The 15,656-nt window shown below is 42.2% G+C and overlaps 1 protein-coding gene across 4 annotated transcripts in view; it reads right to left on the bottom strand.

Annotated features, from left to right (window-relative positions):
* The window catches only part of DCX (doublecortin), a 97,886-nt gene that overhangs the window by 17,485 nt on the left and 64,745 nt on the right, over positions 1–15,656 (bottom strand). For 2 of the 4 annotated variants that reach the window (XM_077826499.1, XM_077826498.1), the window contains exons 3-4: positions 8,520–8,622; positions 4,622–4,744 (exon numbers count right to left, since the gene is read on the bottom strand). In XM_077826499.1, coding sequence (XP_077682625.1) covers positions 4,622–4,744; positions 8,520–8,622 — 226 coding nt within the window. Of the gene's footprint in view, positions 1–4,606; positions 4,745–8,519; positions 8,623–15,656 lie in introns of all 4 variants that reach the window. The other 2 variants (XM_077826496.1, XM_077826497.1) reach the window with 1 other exon arrangement.

Genomic DNA, 15,656 nt, shown 5'->3' with positions numbered 1-15,656 from the left:
TTTTTTATCATTGTTAATTTGGGGGTTTGGGGCATGAGATCTGATTGTGTACATAGTTGTGTGAGACTCTCCCAAGGTTGCCATAATAAAAACTCCCAAAGCAGAGCAGAATAATCAGTACATTCCCAGTCATATCAAGCGGACAGTGGCTATAATTAGGTTACTCAGAGGCAGCCTTACATACCTGCCTTTTTATATTTTCTTAACTATTAACATGCAGCAATCCACAAGAAGTTCTAACCTCAGTGACTGGAGCTGAAATAGCAAATATGCACCCAGTGTTCAGTGGTGCTCCAGGAATGCTGTAGGTCCCAATTCACCTGCATAATCTGACAATGTACTGCATATCAATGGATACATGACCATAGTGAATATGGGACAGACTGCAGGGTTGTCTCAGGTCAATGACAAATAAGGGCTTAACTTCAGCTTGGTTGGCCCTCCTTGAGTTTGGGGGAAGGTAATGAGGGAGAGCTAGAGATTGCAGGCCAAATCAACCAGCTACCCCAGCAGGAAGGCACAAAAATGGTGGGCCCGGGAACAGACAGAGAAGATGACTTTGAACATAAAGGATGCCATACACAGTCATTCCAGCGCTGGGACTTTTCTGAGATTGTGAGACCAGTTTAGTTTTTTTGTCTAGACTGCTCTCCGGTTATATAGAGATAAAAACCATTTCAAAGCTTTTTCTGTGAATCTTTCCACCAGTTTTTCATCTGTGCATTACAGAGCACTGTGCAAGGATTGTAAGTATCACTATCCCCAAAAGAAGGGGAAAGGTTAAGTGATGTGCCAAAGGTCACAAACTAAGTCACTGGCACAGACAGGAATAGAACTGAGGTCTCCAGGCGCCCATACCTATGAATTATCCAGTGTACCACCATTGCTACATGTGTAGCAAATGGTTCCAAATCCTTAATGTAGGAAATATTTTATATATGTCAACACATACAGATCAAAAGTGTTTCTAGGACCCAAGAGTAGGGCAAGTGTTTTCATTTTCAGACTATCAAAGCTGCATCATCAGGACCATCAACACAAGAAGGCTGTGCTGAGGTAGTTCTCTCTACCAGTACTGTATAAGCAACCTATTCCTTTTGTCCAATATCTGCAAACAGCATTAGTTTCCTTGCTGACAAATGAGCCACAGTACTGGAGGCAGAATTTGCCTTAAGATTTACATTGTCTGTATGTATGAGGGTGTGGGCTCAGGTAAACACTCTTGAATGATGGCCAGGGGCAAATCCACTGCTGTGTACATTCTGATTTTTGTTGATGATGAATAAAGTGTAGTTTGCCCATCTGGTCTTGCAGAGAAATTGCATAATAAAGATGATAAACCCAAGGAAATATGTTCTATTCTATACAGGTTCCTCTACCATGCTCATCACCATAATATCAATGTAATGACTAGGGCTCAGGGGGCATTAAGGTCTATATCTATGTCAGAGGGCATCATATTGGTGCTTAGATACTATGATGATGAGCATGGGTATAAGAACTTATATATAATAGAACAGAATAGAATAGACACTGGGAAATTCCAACTTCCAATAAGTGAATAATGGAAAGAATGAGAAAGGAAACAACTTTTACAAGTAGGGATAGGAGGTCTAATGAACTGCAGAAAAATTAACTTACTTGAATTCAAACTGGAACAGGTACAGAGAAGGGCTACTAGGATGATCCGAGGAATGGAAAACTTGTCTTATGAAAGGAGACTCAAGGAGCTTGGCTTGTTTAGCCTAACTAAAAGAAGGTTGAGGGGAGATATGATTGCTCTCTATAAATATATCAGAGGGATAAATACCAGAGAGGGAGAGGAATTATTTAAGCTCAGTACCAATGTGGACACAAGTACAAATGGATATAAACTGGTCACTGGGAAGTTTAGACTTGAAATTAGATGAAGGTTTCTAACCATCAGAGGAGTGAAGTTTTAGAATAGCCTTCCAAGGAAAGCAGTGGGGGCAAAAGATCTATATGGCTTTAAGATTAAACTCGATAAGTTTATGGAGGTGATGGTATGATGGGATAACATGGTTTTGGTAATTAAATATTCATGGTAAATAGGCCTAATGGCCTGTGATGGGATGTTAGATGGGGTGGGATCTGAGTTACCCAGGAAAGAATTTTCTGTAGTATCTGGCTGGTGAATCTTGCCCATATGCTCAGGGTTTAGCTGATCACCATTTTTTGGGTCAGGAAGGAATTTTCCTCCAGGGCATATTGGAAGAGGCCCTGGAGGTTTTTCGCCTTCCTCTGTAGCCTGGGGCACGGGTCACTAGCTGGAGGATTCTCTGCTCCTTGAAGTCTTTAAACCACGATTTGAAGACTTCAATAGCTCAGACATAGGTGAGAGGTTTTTCGCAAGAGTGGGTGGGTGAGATTCTGTGGCCTGCGTTGTGCAGGAGGTCAGACTAGATGATCATAATGGTCCCTTCTGACCTTAGTATCTATGAATCTATGAAGCAAAGATTCATTCTGCATTTTACTCAGATAAAATATGTGAGAACTGTATGAAAATGGGTCAAAATATTCTATTAATAAGGACCTTATTCGGCATCACTTTCTTGCTCATCTTACTTGTCTCTAGTAATTTGGTACCACCAAGATCCAGCTGAGCCTATTGATCGTTTATGAAATAGTGTGTTCTCTCTCATGTAGTGTGTATGTAAAGTCTGACCTAATCAGTACTGTAAACCCAGAGCAAACTCAATGGAACAGGAAGGCAAAAGGGTGTTCCTTCTTCTCTCCATCCTGACAAAACAACAAAGGATCTGCTGATTACAGTAACAGCACCAAAAGGTTCAACTGATTTTTTTTTCTTATGAAACAGAACAGGCAACCATTTCTTTCCATATTGAGAACACCCATGAAAGTGTTAAAGGGTCACTGTCAAGATGGATTAGAGGGATCTACTTGAAAGTTGTCTTTCATTGTTGGTCTTACCTCCAGACCATTTACTACCATATCCAGAAATGATAAGCAGTTCTAAATGTCCTACTTACTGATTTATATAATGCAGACAAACTCTTGCATGTTCCCTGTGTGACCCACCAGCAAAGCCATGAGTCACCACTTTGTTCATACTGAGTTGCTCAGCAAGTAGGATATCAGCAATAGAAGGTGCTACATCGTGTTGGACTGTTTATCTATATAGTCTACAGTTCTGTTTCTGGAAGAGATTAATACCTGATCCTTTAGAGGAAGGCTTAAATAATATCCCATAATGCATTCGGGGCCTGATCCAAAGCTCAGTGAAGTCAGAGTTCGTCCATTGACGATAGGCTTTGGATCATGCTGTCAATACACTTACACAAATATAGTATGCGTTTGGGATTGTAGCAAGGGCATGGGTTTTAAGAAAAGCACATGGCTAGAATCATGAAGGAAAGGAATATAAATAAGGAATAAAATACCTTTTAGAGACAGAACAATTTTTAAACCATACAATTTTGACACTGTTAATTTAACTTAGTATTCTTCTGTATTTTAAGAGCATTGTAATAAAATTAATGAACTGCTTCTTGTGGAAAATATCATTAAAAACTAATTATTAAAAGCTTTATTTCCAAAAAGCCTAAGATATTTCCAATGCAATGCAGTGGTTAGCTTTCTTTTGGCCAGTCACACACGTTGAATTACAAGGCATAAAGTGGCTGGGAGAACAAATGATGATTCTGGTCATGTGTTCTATGAGGGTAAAAAGATTTTGTGTGCTCCGTTGGCATTTTGGGTAACCCTATTTAGACTGGGCAGGCACCTTGGGACCTGCTTCTGAGGGGGGTCTGCCACTTTAATTAGAAGCCATTCCCTGCATCTCCTGGAGGAAGTATTCTGATGGTTAATATTAACACCCTAGGCCCACTGTTCCTATAATATGATTCCACCAAGTATCCATTATCAGAGATGTAATGTTTAGGCTTGGCTTCAAATTGCATCAGGCACATATACACCTATCACAGGCGTGCTACATGAACAGCTGCTAGACAACCTGCCAGTTTCTATCCTGGAGGGAGAGAGGCAGATCCCACACTACTGAAATATGAAAAGCTACTGTAGCAAATGAAGATTTCCATTTTAGTTACTTCCAGCACCTGTATTTACAGGTTCCTCTGTATTATTTTAATGAGTCTATGGCCAGCTTCTGCAATGGGCAAGGTTCTTAGTTTTCTTAAATAGGGATTAAACAGGCACGTTTCCAGACTACATAATTATTAACACTCACATTGCACAGGAGGTTATTTTAAATCAAAGTACATCTAAGAGAAAAGAAACACCTAATCTGACAAAATTGGATCTCTCTATGCCTCAGTTCCTTATCTGTAGAATGGGGATAAATAATATTCCCTTTCTCTCACCTTCATTGTCTTGTCTATTCAAGACAATAAGCTGTTGGAACAGGAGCTGTACCTTACTCTGTGTTTGTACAGGGGCTAGAATAACAGGGCCCTGATCTTAATTGGAATCTTTAGACATTATCACAATGCATATAAATAAAAATAACAGGAAATGCCGGAGGTCACTGTATCGAAAGATACATGGCATTTGTTTCCTTGTGTGGATGGAGTCAATATTCATCCACTGGAAAACAATCACTCACCATCTTGATGGTTACCTGAATCGGCTGGAGACTTGCTCCGGCGCATGGGGGCTGGACTCTTTGCTGAGCTCTTCTGAGGGGTTGGGGACGACTTGCTGCCTGGAGTGGTTGGAGGATTCCCTTTCATTACACGGCACTCTAATAAAATAAATGACAAGCGTATTTAGTTCTCTTATTGACCTTAATTGCTAGGGGCCTTTTACCCCGTGGAAAGCACCGAGGGCACAGGGTATGTATTGCACAATCTAATGAAAGAAATACAAGACAGCACAGCACTTCATATTTTCAATTTGCTTTACAAACACTGGGGAAGATTGAACACCTCTGAGCGCAGGAGGCAGCTGGCATTCCCACGCGGCTATCAGGGGGGCTGCATCAGAGAGGAGATTCACCCTGAGGGAGGGCAGTATTAAAATCCAGCAGCGCTCACTTGTCAGAGGTGCTGATTCTGTGCCTGCCTAGCTCAGTTTGGTTCCCCTGGCAGAGTGGGGTTGCAAGTGGTTTGCACCTCTATGCTCTTACTCCAGGCAAACTTACCACAGCAATGGCTCTGCAGCCTCGGCTGTGCTGGTTTCCACTGGCCCACCCTAGGTGATGAATTGAGTCCATTGACTAATTAATCTCTGTAGCATATTGACAATGGTCAGAGTGCACCGTGGGAAAAGTCAGAATAAAGAACAATTAATATGTCTCCTGGCCAGCTGAGGCCAGGGTAACAGGTGACAAAATGCAGTCCACACTAACCAGACCATGTGTAACAGCTATGGACAATGAGTGAAATTTATTCAGGTGCAGAAAACCAGCACAAGCCTCACTCAACCACTTAAGCCTCACTTATGGCCCTGCATTAAAGACTTTAAGTGGTGCATAGACCATCTGCACCAGAGAGAATTTCACTCAGACTGAACAAACCCTCTTCTGTGACTTCTCCAAGCCGCAGTCTTTTGGGAGCTGCACCATATGCAGATGTACAAAAATGAAGTCCTGTCTCCTGGGCACTCTGCCCATGCTCTTACACTCACAAGTAAATTACAGTCCGACTGTGTTTTCTTAAAAAATAAATGCACTGGGTAGAGAGAAAAATGTAAACACCATTTACGAAGGCTCCAAAGAGGCATAGAAATGCTACAAAGCTTCATGGGAACTAGGATTTCAAGCATTCCAAATCTTGAACTCAGCGGTTACTTGAACTGAGAGATACCTGGAAGAGTACTTCTCCACTTCTTAAAGTTATTAATTTCATCCAGTTACGGGGAGGATAAGAAGAAGAGGATTTCCCCTTTGTTAACTGCTGATTAGTTCAGCCCTGTGTCCTTAGACCTAGATCTTCTGTACGGATACCCTTACAAATGGACATTATGGTGGTTCTCCAAGTTAAATCTCCCACATACAGCCCGTGTTTCATGGGCAAAGCTCAGCTCGGCCAGCATTAGTTGGGATTTAAAATCCCCTTGACTGGATTCCCTAATGGAAATGAAGTAAGGCAGCACACAGCAGATGAATGATTGGTCAACCGAAAACAAGGTGTCTGACCCAAATGTATGTTATTTGTTTATTTCTACATCAGAATATCTATGAAAATGTAATCGCCCTAATTCCCTCCAGCCCCCACCGCCCCCGCTTGAAATGAGGCAGCCAGCCTCATTTTCTTTCTTCCAGACAGTTTGCTGGAAAGTTTGCTTTTGGGTCATGCAATATGATAAAAAGAGGAAATTATGCCAGTACTTGGCATTGTGCTCCAGGGATACCATACGCGGCTAATTAGAACGAGCACTGAACCCGGTCACTCTGTTGCTTAATGACACAAGATGCATGATATACAAAAACTGAATCTGATGTAGGGAGGCGGAATGTTTTTAAAAGAATATGGTATCTTATAGATGGTATTAAAGAAGCACTGATTGTGTCTCCATAGTTATAGCTGAGTTGATATAGACCCCATTTCATATGCATAAACAATGGAAGGGATGGAAGCAGTTGCCATTAAAAGACAACAGTATTTCCCTATAATTGATCATGGAAATAGTGGGGGATCTCATATGCCACTGTGTGATAACCATTGGAAAATACTGACATTTTAAAGGCAGCCATTGTGTGCCTGTGTATCTGGACAGATCCACACACGGAGAGAGGGTGAAATCCTGACCCCACTGAAGTCAATGGCAAAACTCCCATTGTCTTCAATAGAGTTAGGATTTCACCGAGTTTTTAATTAGCTTGCTATAAGACTGGCTCTTTCAGCCTAAGACGCTGCTGCCAAGATCAGTGGGTTCACAAGAGACACGGCAATTCTGGAAGAGTGCCGGGTCTCAGCAGCAGGAATTTGAAGGATGAACTTTTGACGGGCATTTTGGAGGGAAAAGATGACATACATCTTGCTTGTACTACTTCTCATCTTTTCTCTTGACGTCTCATCAGACAGGACCTAATGGCCGGCAATCTGAGTGCACATCTTCCAGCTGGGGAGGCAGACATGCCCGTGACAAAAGAGATTGTAATGAAAGATATCCTGGATCCCTGTGTTGTGTGATATATAACAGAGAGGGATGCTGGTGGAGAATGGGAAGATGGTGCGGGCGAAGGGGACGCTGTCTGCTTTTGGGAGTTCCTGAGCACTTGCAGCTCAGTGCCTCTGAAAATCAGGCCAGGCTTATTTTTGTTAACAGACATCCAAACTGGAAAAGCTCGGCCCCCTTTCAAGTTGTTCTGCTAGGATTTCATGCAAGCAGTTTTACAGCATGGAGATCCCTCAGAACTGCGTGAACTGTGTGGTGTTAAAATATAAGCGAAGCTCTGGTTGTAGACAGCCTCTTCGGCTCAACAAGGGCTTCATTCTCTGTGTGCAAAGCTTCAGCAGAATGTTGGAAACTCTCTCTGAAACACAGAGACCACCACATTGTTTAATCTGAGTTATGCAAGTCAAAAATACTAGATTCAAATAAAGACAGACTCCAGGAGGTGTCATAAAACTCCCGAATTTCAAGAAGAGCAGACCTCACTTGACTCTCACGCTGATACTGAATGCAAAGCACTGTTTGGACGCTAATGCTTTGTTGCATTTGTAGCATATAATAGCTCACACCTAAGGATACCTAAATACCTCAGGCGTCTTGGGAAGCATCAAGCTGAAGTCTAACGATCAAATTTTCTGCCCATATAAATGGACAAAACTCCACGGAAGTCAGTGGAGTTGCACTAATTGACAGCAGCAGCGACTTTGGCCGGACAGGTGTGCAATCACTGGATAACTGAAAGCACCTATGACCGCTTGGGTAAATCCTACAATTAAGATGTGTATGTTCCTTGATATCATAGATTTCATATCTTAGTTTATCATTGATACCTACAGGACTATAAATGTGGTGTTGCAGTTGGACTGGAGACAAACCGTGATGACAGATCACCCCCAAAAGGGATAGCATGCTCTAAAATTTTCACCCCTTTTCAACTCTTACTACTTTTTACAATCAACCACAGTAGACAGTGGAGGAACCTTAGTTCATAACTGCCTTAGCTCCCATTTCATACACACACATATACATCTTTCAAGCACAAGAGTGGTGATCATTTTGTGAGTCTGTTTTTATTACTTGGGGATGGAGTAACTGATACTACAATCAACCATATGCATATAACTAGGAGGACATTTGCTAACAGATTATGTTGCTTTTCAATTAGTAGAAAATGTTACTGCCTTTAATGAATCCACCTATTCTGCCTTGTGGCAAATCAGTCAATATCCATCACATTACAATATTCACTGACTGTCCAATAAGCCCAAAGGATGCTAAATTACTTGTGCTTAAAAAAAAAGCAATAAAATACAAGCAACTTCAATCAAACTGGGGTGGGGTGGGGTGGAGGAAGAAAAACCCCAAGTAGACAGAACAGAGATCAGTGCATGAGATATTACCGTTTTCATCCAGAGAAAAGTCATCCTGTGCATAGCGGAATTTTTCCGGACCACAGGCAATAAACACATCGTCATCCCCAAAGAAATCGTGGAGACAGGTCACCTACAGAGAGAACAAAGTCATTCATGTTATTTTTAACTCTTAACTCTGATGTGGCTCAGCTTTAATTGACACATGAGCATGCTGCCGGCCTCTCCTCTCTATGTTTTCCCCCCCAGCACTAATTTGGGAAGCCTGTTGCCCAACACACTGTGTACTCCAGGCAAATCAAGCATAAAACTATCATTAAAAAAAAAGAAAAAAAAACCCAATCACTTTGCAAAATGCAATGATGTGTGACCTTTCCAATCTATGCAGGAGTGGACAAGCTATATTACTCATCATAATGATACAAATGTTCTTGGGCTACCTCTCAAATAAGAAGCAGGTGTGGCCCTTACAGGTTATTGATCCCCTTACTCGTGTTGATTAGGACCATACCTCTCAGGCAGAGCCCACAAAATCAAAGGGACTACTTTGCAGAGCAAGGATCACAGACTGGGACCCTGTGAGAATGAAATCGGGACTATGAGGTTTGAAAATGAGTGCAAATACTGATGGCTTAACTGTGCCATTGAGGTCTGGCCATAACAAGGGGCAGGATGGAGGAGTGCCATCTCAGAGGAACCATGAGGAAGCATTCACCCAAGTGCCCCCACAGCTCTCAGGCACACAGAGACAGTGTCTACCCTACTACACCTCTTTGTGAGGTGCGGCTTATCCCACCCTTCTCCCCTCCCGCGTGCAGAATGTACACATGAGAGGAGAGCAAACCAATGGCCCCACCCCAAACCATAGAGGCTGGAATTCTGCCTGGCCCTTTTGTAGGGCACACAAGTATGGGGAAAGTTCCTACCCTGCTCTGCCATAAGAGCCCAGCACAATCTGGCCTGGAGCTGGGAATTTGCCCCAGGACAGGTGGTGCCTCTGGGAAACATTGTGCCTCCTTATGCCCCCCCCGCTTGACCGCCCTGAATGTGGTGATACTAAGACAATATCACATCTCTATCGCATCTTCTGGGGTAATTCTCCCATAGAACCCCAGCCAACTAGGGTGACCAGATGTCTCAATTTTATAGGGACAGACCTGATTTTTGGGTCTTTTTCTTATATAGGCTCCTATTACCCGCCCACCCCCATCCCGATTTTTCACACTTGCTGTCTGGTCACCATACGGCCAACAAGGAGAGGGATAGCAACGGGACAGGACGGAAAGAGTCAGCACGTGGTAAGCATGTGATGGGCAGTGGATTAAAGAAGATAATAGAAGGGAATTTCAAATGGGGGTGACCACTCTGCACGGCCCCCTGCCCACAGTTCAGTTACGGAGGGTCCATTCAACAGCAGAAGGTAATCACTTCCTCCCAACCTAAGGTAAATTGTGTTCCCAGGCTGTAGATACCAAGGATGATGGGACACAGAGAGGAAAGACTGAGATGGACAGCAGAAACAGTCACGTTTATAATGGCCTGAATATCTCACCTCTCTATTTTGCCATCCTAAATGGGTGGAAATAAACATCTGACAACAAATTGTGCTCCAGACTCCCATCTCGCTTTTGTGGCCCTACGGAGCCAGGGAGGTGTGGAAGTAATGCATCCCCTTTGGACCACAAATACAATCAGGGAAACAGGCATCTGGGAGTTAGGAAATAAAAGAACCCATGGCAAGCAACACACTAGCTGTTCTGCTCACTTGCTGGGAGAGCATCCTGTGAGGGGTGAAGTGTGAAGAACAGTCACAGTGGAAGATGGTCTTTAATTAAAGTGTTTTTGATAGGCAGGTAACTGATTCCCACCACTATTCTGCTGATGACTGAGGTGTTATTAACAATCTGTACACTAACCCAAGGTACTTTGCTGGCTGGCCACAAAATTGTTAAAATAAAACGTGTCATTAAAACACTTGCTGGAGGCAATGGAGAAAAAATGAAGCGCACAGCCTTTGGGGACTTCCAGACAAGATGTCACAGACACCACTGTTAGATTCTGGGACATATGTCATGGTGGCTTCTCTGGTTCCAGAATGGATTGTGCTCTACAGGGACATAAAGGTGAATCAGGTTGGTTTCCCAGTCTTTTACCTCCTTGCCTGGCCATGGGAAAATAAAATATGAAAGGATGAAACTACCATATATTGTTTTCTTCCCTGCTGTTTGAGGGAGATTTTTTTTTTTTTTGGTAAGATCACCTCCAATCCTGGTGTGCACATCAAGTGTAACTCATAGCAATGGCTACTTACGACCACATTATGCCTTTTAGCCAGAGCCCTCAATAGCAGGAGGGTGAAGCCATGATGGGAGCAAGGGAGACATTTTGTCTACTGAGGCATGATGATGCCTGGAGCTCTTCCATGGGAGGAGAATGCCTACAGTACCTCCTTTTAAGAGATGCAGCACATGCTCTCCTCTACGGTTGGCCAGCTCTGTGAGCATGGCTTTGATTTCACAAGCCCTTTGGGTGGCTTGTGCCCTGGTGGCACTATCAGAGGGAGTAGTACCTATGCGTAGCAGAACAGAGGGAATGCAAATGCAGCTGGCCCCTGCACTGGGGAGGGGGACATTACACCCCGCTCCTCACTCGATGGGCACCAACACACAGGCCAGCCACAATCTGCCTTTGAATACAATGTTGGCACACAAAGGTATCTCCAGTTTCCATCTTGAGTGAAAAAAGTCAGTGGGTGCCATCTTGTTAAACCTGAGTGCCCTTCTCCCGACCCACCCATGACGTCGCGATGCGCAGTCCCGTGACCAGAACCCTAGTCCAACAATCTCCATAAATCTCCCATAGACGCTGATGGCCCTGTTCATTTCAACTGGGCTATGAGAAATCTTTCCGAGGTACAATCTTTCCGAGTTAGCCTATCGTATCTCCACATGAGGTGAATACAGCTAGAAGTCCTCGTTACTTTGCAGGCTGGTAACTTTGCCCTTTCTACAGAACCATCATGTTGTACACAGAGGTAGCCTGTAACCAGGTGATCTTATCACCATTTGCCTCATCTTCCCTCACGCACTTCCCTTCTAGTGTTGGTTACATATGGAAATTGTGTCTTGTTTCAAATTAGATTGTAACATCCTCCAGACAGGGAACACACACTTCCTGTGTGTCGTGTGGCACCTAACGCAGTGGAGCTTCTATGGGATTGAGGCCCGTAGGTGCTGCTGCAATATGAACCACAAGCAATAGTGCTCTTTATAAAAGGAAAAGATGGACGCTCTCTTTTGCTCTTGCATCTGCCGCTAGAGTTGTGACAGCTTAATTGCATAGTTACAGTGAAATACGGGATGTGATTACACAGTAACAGCGAAATCACTATGTTCATGGAGACTCCTCTGGAATCAGGGGTAATTACACAGTAAAGTGTGCTCATGCTATTGTGTTATTTCTTGGTAAGTGCACTTAATTGAAGCCATCATTGTGCAACCACTAGTGGAAAATGTGTACATGAGATCACTTGGGCGAGAATCTTATGGACGCAGACCGGTCATCAACATCCTGCCATTCTTTTCACCTGGCCTTGTGGCGTGTTGACAGGTGCCCTTCTGAGGCAAAAATTGGATGATGATACTCTTTCACCATTGCAAGATGCCTTGAGAACTTGGATGAAGTGCAAAGTAATATTATTATTGTTATAAAGGGATGAACTTGTTTATAAAGGGATTAGGGCCCCTTTGAGAGTCATGAAGGCAGCTCTAGCTCGCTCTCTCTCTCTCTCTCTCTCTCTCTCTCTCTCTGCCTTTTCCTCACATTGGAGCTTTGTTAGCCAAATATTCTGAAAGTCATCTAAACTAGCCATCCTTGAGTAAGTAGTGTGCAGGCAAGGAAAGAATTAAATTAGAACATCCCTCAAAAAGTCATACTGGGGTAGGCATCAGCATCTGCTCTGAGTTAGTGTGAGCTCAGCAGCGTGAAAATACATCTGCTAGAAAGGGGAAAACATTTCAAATCTTTTCAAAAAATTCAATTTCCATTTGTCATCAGAATTTTCCAGCCAGCTCTAATGTCTGCTGTGATTTTATACAGAATGCTGCACATTGGCAGCTGATGGCTCCTGTTTTGGCATGTCTGTGTCATTGATGATGCAGCCTTTATAGATTGCATGTAAATTTGAAGGGTCCACAAAATGTGTTGGGCAGACTGGAGATCAACTTCCTGGAATAGTTCATCCCTATGCCCACTGATCTATTTTAACTAGGCTGAAAAAGTTAATTTCAAGCTCTAAAAAATCAAATGTAAAAAGGGCGTTCAGCTATTCTGATAAGATTCAGCATTGCATACTGGTTATCATATCTAATTACAGCAGGAGTCTGCTGTAGTTATGGTTGCAAAGCAGTTGCTAGTACAAGCTTCTGTTTTCACACACACAGCTTCCAAAACACTAAACTTTAGGGCTGATATCTTCTATCGTGGGTTTTGATCTAAAGCAGAATTTGCTTGGCAAATTTTCAGCAAACACTTTCTCCCATGTTTGATTAAAGCCGGGTTGAAAATGGTAACTACATTATTTTTAGACCAGTTTTCAGCAAAAAAGGATGGAGTTTGAAACTTGAGACTTGGTATAACATAGCCCTCATTACGGCCTAGAATCTTTGCTTGGCTGGAAAATAACTGGGTTTGATTTAATACAGATATCACTGTCTGAATATTTAGTATTGAGTATGTGCAATACAAAATGTACTTAGGTCTGAGGAACACACTTAAAAATAGGTGCACAGTGGAGACAGTTGAAAGTATACTGGTTCATTCTAACAATTTATAAGCACTGCTGTCAAAGCCTTCCAAATGAGATCAGGGAAAGTTAAAACTTGGTTTTACTCTCCTCATGTTATCCTGCAAGCCAAACACTTTTGCTATAGAATTCCTCACAAAAATAATAAAAAAACCCTCAGAAGCAATAGACTGATATTCAACCCAATGCACGATTTAATATTAACATCATGCACAAAATCAGAAACTTTGATTATTCTCAGAGCAAGATGGAGACCTGTTTTCCCCCTGCAACTCATCACCAAGAGTCAGCTTGCAGTGCATTTTAATTCCTATAACAGTAATTAGGTAGAGGGGGAGGAGAGTGAAAGATCAGGCAGTATGGCACAAAGAATTGAGATGATCCACTGGTTGAGCTTCTAAATGCACAAGCCATTTACCTCTACATTTACTTTTACTCCCTTTTCCCCTATTTTAATTTTTTCCTTAAAAACACAAAGGAAATTAACTGTACAAATATCTATCATAATGCCATGTTAAGATTGCAAGATCCAGGTTTCATAAGGTTAGGAGATTCTAAAAGTTAACTCCTATGCAATGCCAATTCAGGCAAGTTGCACATATTCCATTATATTATGTAGTATTTCCTATTTCTCTTTTACTTATTAAAGATTATAACTCTTAAGCTAGTAACTTTGTTATTAATGTATATCCTAAAACATAGCAGATGTGCAATGTGGCCACGTTAAAATTGTTTTCAGTAACCTTAACTTTTGAAATTTGCTGACGTTTGAGTGCTTGATCTTACAACCTCACACAGATACAAAAGACATCTATTTCTAAGGACATGAAACCAGAAGACCTGGCCAGGGAAATAATAGTGTATGCTGGACTCATGGCAATTCCAGGATGAATTCTGCTTTTCTGAATTCCTCCTGAAGCTCGTGATGGGTAATGCAGATCTACTCCGCCCTCAAGGCAGGGTTGTTCCTTACTCACATAAGAGATCCTTTAAATTGCATTAATGCTATTTTTATTTTTTGCATTTAATTATAAAGTCACATTATGGATCTTATTTTCGTCTTTCTTAATATGTCATGTTTATCTCAGTTTCTTGGTGAAACTAATAAATATTTCAGGTCCCTAGTATGCCAATCAGTGTGAATCATTTATTAAGTTTGCTTTCCACTTAGGTTTACTTTAATCAGTTGTTCTGATTATATTTGATAATTAGTCCAGAACATCATGGAAATCCCAGGAGAAAGTAAACGCCAACAAAAATTTATCCCAACAGATATCTTGAAAATCATTAATTGTTCTAAATGCTGCATTATGCTGCTAGCTATGAATTTATTAAGGCACGATGCAGAAAACTGTTAACAGCTTGCTAGTGCCAGGACCAAGCTGCTAGCTGAAAAAGGTTGATATTGATAATACCATTATAATGAAATAGTGACAATGCTATCAAAAGCCATGAGGCCAGTAAGATTTGATTGGTAACATTACATTTCAATGGTTTTCTGTGCAGCAGGTAAAAATGAATTCTGCAACAGATAGAAACATAACTTGCTTTCATGTGTGTGTGTTTTTAAAGGAAAGCAATACATATAATGCTTCCATCAAAATTCTAGATTAAAAGGACACAATTGACTTTAAAAGAAATCATACTGCAAAGAAACATTTACTCCTTGTGTTTCTCCCAGCTTAGATAATAAAAGCGAACGATGTCAATTTGACCAGTTTTGTTTATAATCAGTTTCACTCTCCAGGTCTTAGTTCTGTAGTGTTTGGGTTGCAAACCCTGCGTGCAAATGTTTATTCATTACAAAGTAATTATTTCTACTGGATTTCATAGAAACATTTTTATTGGTCCAGTTTGTGTGTGGGCTTTTTAAAAAAATACTTGATTTTACCTAATCTAAAATTTGGAACAATTTGTTGTTGGCAGCATGTCCTTTTGAAGAGTCAGTAATGATATATTCATTCCCGCACCCCAAAAAAGAATTGCATTTAGAAAACCCTGTGCTGTCTGGGCCTCTGTATCAACTATGTCTTCCTAGCTCCTTACTGATAGGTTGTGGTGCAAGTAGAATTCATTTCTTACCAGTATGCTGCACTCATGGGAGGGACACAAAGGGGGGGGCACCTGACTTCTCCAGGTGACCCCCCCAGGTGACTCCTCCCTGCCCTGCCCCCATCCCCTCCCCATGGTCCACATCCATCTCATGTTACTTTGTGGGGGGAGGGTCTCTGTCCTCCTCCCGCTGTGCCGGAGACTTCTGAACCGCGGGGCTCTCCGGAACCACAGCGGCGAAAGGAGCAGAATATGGGGCTGCCGGGCAGCCCCACGCTGGCAGCTCCTCCGGCACGGCTGTACTGCCCCCC

Source organism: Eretmochelys imbricata, chromosome 9, assembly GCF_965152235.1.
Source record: "Eretmochelys imbricata isolate rEreImb1 chromosome 9, rEreImb1.hap1, whole genome shotgun sequence".
Lineage (NCBI taxonomy): Eukaryota > Metazoa > Chordata > Testudines > Cheloniidae > Eretmochelys > Eretmochelys imbricata.
The sequence above is the reverse complement of the archived record's forward strand: the minus strand, read 5'-3'. Positions and strand labels throughout refer to the sequence as shown.